The sequence below is a fragment of the Apis dorsata genome, unplaced genomic scaffold, assembly GCF_000469605.1.
Source record: "Apis dorsata unplaced genomic scaffold, Apis dorsata 1.3 scaffold_99, whole genome shotgun sequence".
NCBI classification, from domain to species: domain Eukaryota; kingdom Metazoa; phylum Arthropoda; class Insecta; order Hymenoptera; family Apidae; genus Apis; species Apis dorsata.
The window spans coordinates 2,006,069-2,015,856 of NW_006263397.1; the positions used below are offsets into that span (position 1 = coordinate 2,006,069).

Here is a 9,788-nt window from a genome sequence, read left to right on the forward strand (position 1 = left end):
ACTACTTATAATAAAATCATGGAAATTATAAATATGATTAATAGACATATTATTTATTTATTATAGATATTTTTGGGTATTTCCTGAATAATTTGATCTTTCCATGATGATTGCCACTTCCAACAAGGACAAAGTTATTACGTATTTTCCACAATATAAGTCATAATGAAGTTATATCAAATAATTACACTCGTTTCGCTGAAATAGTTTCGAGTTGCTCAATTATATATAATTGCTTTGATATAAAAATCATGATCAAAAAATTATTTTTAATAATATATTGTTATAAATTATTTTTAATAATAGTGGAAGTTCTATATTTTGTATTCTATATTTCGTTACATGAAATTTTCGATATCTGTATTATCTATTTTCTATGATTAATTATTTTACTATTGATAATTTATCTTTTCTTTACGATTTCATCATATATGATTTATTATTTTTTTTTTGTGAAAATAATTATTCATAATAATTCTATTTTCAAAATAAATTGAAAGAAAAAAATTCAATGTAAGTATAATGTCAAACTCAATTAGGAATTTTAGTCATCAATGAATAAATATCAATCTTTATTACGTATATTATTTTAATTTATAGTAATTAAATATTTTTAATATTTAATATTTTTTTTAAACATTCAAAGATTATGATTTCAAATTAAATATTAAAAAATGTTAATGCATATTAAGATAATGAAATTATTTGAGTTTATCATTTTGATATATATATCATTTTGATATATATATATATTATTATAATTTTCCAGCAATTTTATTTTATTATTTAATTTAATTTTTTCTAGCTAATTATTTGATAGAATAACAAGAGTTAGAATTCTTATGCAATTCAAAATTTTTTAACTTTATCAATTAATTATATTCATATCATTAAATAAAATATATCATTAAATAAACATTAAATAAAATATTAATGATGACATAAATCTGATTCATTTATTAATAAATATATTATGAAATAGAATTTTGAAACATTTTATAATGATAATATTATAATTATTTAATTATATAATATTAGCATTTAATAATGATAATATTATTATTATTTATCATTTCTTTTAAATTAAATTAAAAATTAAAAAAAAAACGATAATTTTATGTTAATAGTATTTATTTACAATATTGATTTATTTACATACGAATTGTTATACAATTGGTGCATAATTATGATAAGTACATTTGGTTTGCAAATTAAAATTTACAAAATTGAATTTTGTAAAATATTCCATAAATGATGTATAGAATGAATCATATTATATGCTAATTTTTAAAATAATACTGTGCATATTATCATTCTTTTATGAAAGATTTCATTTCAAACAAATTTTTTGATATCATTTATATTCATAGAATTTTTATATCATTAGAAACAAGATTTTTATATATATTATATTATTAATATTTTGTATGATATAATGACTGTATTTTGTATAATATAATTATGAAAAAAATAAGAATTTTGTCAAGGAAATATTACGAAAACTGAATTTTTATGTCTAAGACTTAATAATGATTATTCACTATATATTATTTGTAAAAAATTCACATTTGAAAGTATCAATTCTTTTTCCTTTTATCACAGAATTATTTTCTCATTTATATGTATATAAAAATATATTAACCATATAATGAGTAAAATATATGTCACCTACAATGAAACAGAGTTTTCCTATACTTAACATTTCCTTTATATGCGTACAAATATTTATTCTTCGCGTAGCATGAAATTATGAATAAATCTGGAAAATTGTTTAATCTGAAAACAGAAATAAATTATTAACAGTGTACATTGATATGAATTTCAAGATGGATTTTGACTTGTAAAAAGAAAAAGTAATTTTTTTTATAAACATAAAAGCAATAATTTGAAAACAGATTGTTTGGAAATTTACTTGCAAGTAGCATTTTCAATATCGTGATTTTCATCCCAATGGTATTGTGCTTCCAAATCTTCCAGTATTCTTCTAAAAACAAAAGTCGAATCTGGTTATTTTTTATATTAATGCTACAAGGAAAAGAAGTATTAGGAAATAACTCTTTTTATAATGAATTTATAAACATATAAATGAGAAATTTAATTTTCGTTCTTTATTAAAAAATTTATTCTTATTATTGTGCTTTAATAATTGTTTAAACATTAAAATTTTTTGCATACCTCATATATTTAACATTTCCTAATAAAAACTAATTCAAAATGATACATATTATTATAAATTTAAAAATATATATGTATAGTATAATATGAATTAATTCTATAGGTATTATATAGGTACTAAATAATTAATTATTTAAAACGAATAAAATGCAAATATTTTACTATTTTACTGAGGATTAAAACAATAAAATGACGATAAACGATCAATTTATGATAAACGAAATTATATTTATTTATTCTCCATCAGGAAGATGACTATGCTATTTTTTTATTATTATATCATCTTTACTTTTGTGATTCAGTTTGTTATCTATATGCAATATGAAAATTCATAAATTTCATATATTGCTCGATATTTTTTATATATTATCCATCCACTGGATAATATCTCCTGAAAAACCAAAATATCAATATTATATCATTAGAATGCGTTTTAAAATTTAATTTCTGACAGTTCGAAAAATAAAATTATTTAGAAATTCAATATTTTCTACAATTAAAGAACATTATAATTTTAAATTGATAACTATAATTTTTTTTCAGAATATATGTGAAAAATAAAATATATCTGACATATATTTTTGCTTACCTGTAACTTCTAACTCCCAATCGTCGTTTTCTCATATAGAACATTACTATTGCTCCTATAACTCCAACCATTGACATGGATATGATGGTAGCTATAACTAAATTAACAATAAATAGTAAATATTATAAACGATTTTGTTATTGACAACAATTTAACGATTCTCATGAATTATGTTCATATATTTGAATATCATATATATATATATATATATATATATATATATCATACGCAAAAATATTATTTGTAAATGTTATAAAATTTAAAAAGTATATAACAAATGGATTATTGTAGATATATGAATTATGATATAAATGGACTTTTTTATAAATGAAAATGTATAAGAAATTTACATTTAAGTTTTCAATTTTACAGATTAATTTTATTTTTAAATGAAATATCCAATTTTTTATAGTTTTAACAGAAATTCTTGAGATTATTAAGAATAAAATTCGTGAAATATGAATAATTATTACTTACATATCATTCGATAAGCAATCACTGTAATATCCTGCTGATGTTTTTTAAGGCACTTGGTTAAATGCGATAAAGTACCATTTACTATAGGACATTGAAGATCAAGTATTTTACAGAATAATGGATATAAATCTAGATTATTAAAAGGTTCAAGTTTGCAGTTAGACATAAATGCAGGGCCTTTTGCAAAAAAAAAAGGATGCATTTCTATAGCTTCATTATCATAACCATGCAGACCAAATTCTGAATCATTGTTTACTAAAAATAAATATTTCATAAATACAGATCAAATTTTAATATATATTTTTAAATTTCTAATATATAATTGAATTATTAGATTCATATTCTGAGGAAATATATTGTAAATTACCTGTAATATTAAATTTCTTTTTATAAAACTCAATATTGTCAAGAAGATTTTGAAATGCATATCCCACTTCAGCAATAACAAAAATAGGACCAATACGTGTATTATTTCCATAATGATATTTTTTAGGAATTTCCTCTCTTCTATAAACTCTAAATTTTCTCAATTTTGATGCCATTTGTTTTAATGTTTGATAAATTGTTTCTTCTTTGCCTATAAAATTATTTATTTTATTTAATTTTCACATGAAATAATTTAAAATACATCTAATTATATATATATTATATAATGAATTATCATACCAGGATTAGGAAAAATATGTAATCCTGGTGAAGTACCCACAAATTTATAATCAGAACTGTTAATATATTTTGTTAGATCTATTATTCTATCTAACTTAACAGTTGCCATTCCATGATCACTCAAATGAACAACATTGAGATCATTTAAGCCATGGTATTCTATCTTGTTATGAAGATATTTAGTTATATTATCTAATTTTCTAAGAATATTATCAAATTCAAGTCCTTTTATTCCAATGCCATGACCGTGATAATCTGGTTCTTCAATATATAATATTCCAAAATTAATTGGATGTATAGGATGAATAAACCATGATATTAAAGTATCTATTCTTTCTTCCCAAGGTACATTTTCATTAAAATTCTAAAAAAGTTAGAAATTTATTATTTATTATTATATAAAAAAAAATTTTTTAAATTTATTAAAATCAAAAATATAAAAACCTGTGTAAATGTAGGAGTTATTCCTTGATATTCATAAATGCCACCAGGCCACATCATTGAGCCACTTCGCCTTTGTGCACCTCCTTTTTCATTAGCAGTCTGTTATAAAAATTATGCAAAGTATATATATGACTTATATGAAACATAAATATATATGTCACAAATTTTTAACATACCCAAATAGGAAGAACTTTATTATCATAATGATACAAATTATATGAATATTTTGTTATATTTCCAGAAATAACATCATAAAATTCATTATCTATAACTCCATGTGTTTCTGCATATAATCCTGTAGCCATTGTATGATGATTGGGAAATGTTTTTGTAACAAAAATATTCATCATATAATCTGCATGTGTGCCTTCATGTCTTAATTTATTCATAAATGGTGTTAAGTTTCTGTTAAAATAATCATATCTATAAAACAAAAAAAAATTTGATTAAAATAATCAATTATATAAAAATTATAATAATAAAATGATATAAAATAAATACCTGAATGCATCAAATGATACTACTAATAACTTTGGATGCTGTGATATCAATAATCCATATTTTACATTAAGTAATATGACAAGTGTTAGAGCAAATATAATTACAGAATTCATGATGAATGTTTACAATATATATCGGTTTTTATCAAGAAAAATTATTTTATTTGATGAATTATTTATTGCTGTATTTTCTTCATGCTGTTAAAATCACTTCAATAGTGAATCTTGTTCGATCTAAATTTAAAATTAAAAATAAATATAATTATTATTGACAGCTTCTATATATTTTTTTTTTAATTAAAAAAATTTTGATTTTTAATCAATTTACATATAGATATATACATAAATGTACTTGAATACTTGAATTCTTTAAAAATTTTATTAAATGATACTAACTGTAAATTACCAGATAGTAATTCTTCATGGTAAAATTGCAAATGTTAGCTAATTCTTCATCAGCACTGTCTGTTAAATACTAAATGCATTCTCTCATTCATGAACTATAAAACTGTAAAGTAATGCAACCTTTCTGTTACATGATAATCGTATTAATATCTTTTGTAACGATCAATTCGTAAAGAAATGCTTACTTTAATCTAGAATGATTAGTAAAACGAATTCGATTGAACTTTAAATAGATTTTTACTATCTATATAATAAATAAATGTACAATAAATGTGTTTAAAAAGATGTTTGATTTTTTACACTTATATATAAGTAAAAAATAATTTATTTAAACTTTCCTTCTGTTTTCAGGATTTTTCTTTATTCCAAATGTTGGCGAACTTGTTTTTAACGCAAGCGTATCAAACAAAACTGCAGCGAACAAGAGTGCATTCAAGTATGCGATTGACAGATGCTCAAATCTACGATATATTGTATTTGGAAGAGATGAATCGTGTTTGATATTTTCATATTTTTCTATGAAGGATAACTTTTTGTTCCCATTATCCTTCACGTATCACGTGAAAATTAAATATCGATATTTGGACGCTTATATCGGTTAGATGACGGCGATACGCCGTGTGTTAACAGGTCATGGGGGCCTGTTTCGGCCGCTGTATTTCCAAAGTTACAGACTCCTTGTCATACAGGTTAGAAATATTATTTTAAAATAAAAATTATTCATTGAAATATTTTAATTTGTTCATTTTTATCCATATATTATTTTTTTCGTCTATATAAATTCTTTGATGAATATTATATCTATGTCTTTTTATAATTTTATATGTATTTTTCATTTTTAATTCAATATATATCTAAATTTAAGGTTTTATCAAAGACATACCAGTATGTCCTACCAAGGAGACGAACAAGTTGAGGTAGATATAATGTTGTGCTATATATTATAATTTTAATAATTTATATTAATATATAGAATAATTTTTTTATAGTTTATAGATGACAAAGGAGGTACAGATCAATCTAGAGGATCAAAAACGTAAGGAATTATAATAAGCTTTAGGGCAATGTTTCAATTATATTATATTAATTATATGCTTCATTGTTATGCTTTCTGGATAGCCTGTTATCATTTCTCTCCTTAAACCGATTTAAGGTAAACAAATTAATTTATCAAAATTTTTATATATTTTATTGAATATAATAAATCTGTTATTAAATATAATATATATATAATATTATTAATTATAATTATTAATATTAAAATTATTAATAAATATTATTAATATATAAATATTATTAAATATAATTTAATGATTTTAATTAAAATATTGAATGCTTATATTTAATCATTATATTTTTGTTATAAAGATAAAGTTTTCAATGTTTGTAATATATTTGTAGAAAAAAAATGGAATCCCTGTAACATTGGAATTATTAGAAGATGGAGCATGGTCAAAGGGTAAAACTAATAAATATGCCAGATTAAACTCTAAGAATGATGCTTCTACAAGGTGCAATAATTATATAAACTAATCTTATATGAATTATTCCTATATGAATTACTGCAAAACAACAACTAATTGTAATAAAATTATTTATTAGTTCTGGATTGGATACACCATTACAAATTCTTGATGCAAGAACATTAATGAAACAACAAGCATGTGTTTCTTCTACTCCTGGTTCATCATTAGATCTGGAATGGGAACATGAAGGTGAAGAAATTTTTTAATTATGGATAAACAAAATTGTATATAAATTCATGATATATAAAAAAAATTATTATATATTTAGGAATGCCTCTACCAATTATGGATGATGAAAAAGTTGAAAGTACAGATGGTTCTATGACACAAACATCAGTCAATAATAGTCAACCCTCTAGCTTGACAGCATCTCCTTGGTCTAGAGTATCAACACCAAATAGTTTAGAATGGGATCCGGTAGAAGCGGATATGGTATGTGTTGATTTAGAGACTGAACAGCTTTTGACTGAAATAGAAAGATTAACGGATAGAGCGTTAAAGGAAACGGGAGAATGGACTAATGCTAGTTGATAAATAATGCATTTATAATTAATTGGGATTATTTGTATTTTTGTATTACAAAAAAGAGTACACAACGGAATTAACATATATAAAATACTTCTAGAAAACAAAAAAAAAGATTCTACTGTTTCAATATTTGTATTGTTGAAACAATATAAAGATATATTTATATTGTTTCAAGATATATATATATATATAAATATATGTAATATAATATATAATTTAATTAATATAGAATTTTAAAAAAAGGTATATATTGCCCTACTATATTATTTATAGTTTATTATTTAAAAAAAAACGCCAATGATTCAATTGAAAGAAGATTTTCTACATTATGCATATGTATATAAATTTTACGCATAAAAAATATTTCGTTTCTATTCTTGGTTTTTTATCTATGGTTTTTTGAAGATAATGCGGATATTAATATATTGGATTTTTTTCTCTGTTTATTCTGATTAATTCTATTTTATTCTGATGAATTTGAATTTTTATTTTGATTTTATTCGACTTTCAAAAGACAATAACTTTATTCCTATTAATTTTCATAATTTTTAATCACGTTCGGATCCGATGTATTTCGATAAGACTGTCTCTAATAGCTGACTATGTTTTTATAGTTTTAATAAAAAATAAGTTATATAAGAATGATATAAATATTTAATATTTTTATTTAAAAAATGACTTATAATCTATTCTCTCTATATGAAATCATTTTTTATATATATAGCCATCGATTTATTATAGATTCATATAAGTAAAATAATTACATTATGTTTATATTTTAAAAACATTAAAAATTATTAAAATTAATAATAAACATAAATATAAATCATTCATATAACATAAGAAAATTATATCTCTTAGTAATAAACATTTTACTATACTTTAATTTACTTGAAATACTTATTTAAATCTAGATTTTTTATTATAGATATTGCAAATATTTTTTACTTTTTTAAAATTTTTAATATAAAATTTACATCTTTGCATAAGTATAATTTATCCTACTTCATTATTATTCATTTTGAGATCATTATTTTAACATTTTTTATTTAAACAGAAACTGTTTAATAATAGTATTATTTTATATTTTAGATAGCTTATTTTACTTATCATTAAAAGAATTTGTAATTTGAAAAAAAAAACAATAACGCGATCAATTTTTATGTTATCAGCTAATAGAGACGAAATTTATGTAATATATTATGTATATATCATCGGACTCAAATGTATTAATATAATTTTATTATTTTTATGTTATTTATTTTTAAACCAAAGATCTTTTATTTTTTTTTAATTTTTTCATATGTAAAATTAATTTATTGTTAATAATATTGATCTCATTTTTTTCATACATATAGTAAGATAATATACTACTTTAACCTTTTGAAGCATACACGAGTAATACGAAAATTACTTCAACTCGTTTTTTTAATTTTTTATAAAAGATTTTCTATTTAAATATAAAAGAAACTTTATATCAATAGCTAATTATGCTTCAAATGGTTAAACAGTACATATCATTCATGTAACAATATAAATTCTTACATTTGTAAAATTTATTGTTCACCACTTATCTTAGATAGGAAAAAAAATTAAATGCAGAAATTAATATTAAAAATGTATCTGGTGCTATCAATGCAATATTATATTTTTTGCAAATGAAATTATGAAAAGCTTTTTCTGGAAAAAATTTCTTTAAGGCTTAGTATATCTTATATTATTCATATTTTATATGAAAAAGGCTATTATATAGTCTAAATAAATCTAGTCACGATTGAATTGTAAATTTTTGTAAAATTTAAAATGAAAAAGAAGAAAAACAAGAAAAATCGAAATAGTACTGATGTAATATTAATGTTGATGCATATTTAGTGTACAAACATGTTTTTACTGAAGTTATTACCAAATGATTAGGTTACAATTTTAGATAGATTGTCGATTATTGAATATGATGAATAAATTTCAATCGAAGTTGCCTTACAATAGGTACAGAATATCGATATATTTCGATATTAAACGATTTTAAACTTCGATTGTATCGTGTTTGCGGCTTGACTGCGTTACAGTTGTATAATTAAATTTAAGATTAATAATTTGCATTATGAGCGAATCAAAATGTACGCAGCAATAGTAATAATAGATAGTAATAATGTTAATGATAATAACAATGTTTAATGATAAAAATATGTTAATGATTCAGTGCCATGGCTATTTATGCATTCTATAAATTTTGTCTCTCGTCATATCTTGAACTCCAAAAATTGAAATTAAATTTTTTGAACATGCATATATAATAAAAGTTTATAAAGATTTATATTAAATTGCATGATAAACGCACACAAAAATATTAGTTGAGCAAACTGTATGTGGCTTAGTATTAATATCTACATTAATCCTAAGCACAAAATGTATCTAATATATTAATATATAAATTGAACACATTGTTCAATATAAAAAAAAAAAAAAAAAAAAAAAAAA

At 21.1% G+C, this 9,788-nt stretch overlaps 2 protein-coding genes across 8 annotated transcripts in view; one reads left to right on the forward strand and one right to left on the reverse strand.

Moving 5' to 3' along the window:
- Window positions 1-1,113: 1,113 nt before the first annotated feature.
- Window positions 1,114-5,538, reverse strand: LOC102681362 (bis(5'-adenosyl)-triphosphatase enpp4-like). Of its 3 annotated transcripts, none has more exons than XR_004149900.1 (10): window positions 5,248-5,538; window positions 4,853-5,085; window positions 4,528-4,774; window positions 4,352-4,450; window positions 3,908-4,271; window positions 3,609-3,818; window positions 3,242-3,496; window positions 2,765-2,861; window positions 1,913-2,566; window positions 1,114-1,776 (listed from the first exon to the last, which is right to left on the reverse strand). XR_004149900.1 is itself a non-coding variant. In XM_006612231.2 (10 exons), the coding sequence occupies exons 2-10, from the start codon at window positions 4,963-4,965 to the stop codon at window positions 1,665-1,667; spliced, it is 1,569 nt and encodes a 522-aa protein (XP_006612294.1). In that variant the 5' UTR covers window positions 4,966-5,085; window positions 5,248-5,538; the 3' UTR covers window positions 1,114-1,664. The 3 variants fall into 3 exon arrangements, 2 of the variants coding, with proteins under 2 accessions (XP_006612294.1, XP_006612295.1); XM_006612231.2 differs by having other exon boundaries at window positions 1,913-1,984; XM_006612232.2 differs by having other exon boundaries at window positions 1,665-1,776; window positions 1,913-1,984; window positions 5,258-5,489.
- A 131-nt stretch (window positions 5,539-5,669) lies between these two features.
- Window positions 5,670-9,788, forward strand: part of LOC102681015 — an 18,108-nt gene continuing 13,989 nt past the window's right edge. For 4 of the 5 annotated variants that reach the window (XR_004149902.1, XR_004149903.1, XR_421231.2 and 1 more), the window contains exons 1-7: window positions 5,670-5,945; window positions 6,122-6,173; window positions 6,246-6,292; window positions 6,376-6,409; window positions 6,658-6,767; window positions 6,859-6,971; window positions 7,051-7,214. Coding sequence is in view for 2 of the 5 variants with exons in the window: in XM_006612229.2 (XP_006612292.1) it covers window positions 5,890-5,945; window positions 6,122-6,173; window positions 6,246-6,292; window positions 6,376-6,409; window positions 6,658-6,767; window positions 6,859-6,971; window positions 7,051-7,214 (576 nt within the window). In the remaining 3 variants the exon portion in view is untranslated. Of the gene's footprint in view, window positions 5,946-6,121; window positions 6,174-6,245; window positions 6,293-6,375; window positions 6,410-6,657; window positions 6,768-6,858; window positions 6,972-7,050; window positions 7,420-9,788 lie in introns of those variants that run through there. The other variant, XM_006612228.2, reaches the window with a different exon arrangement.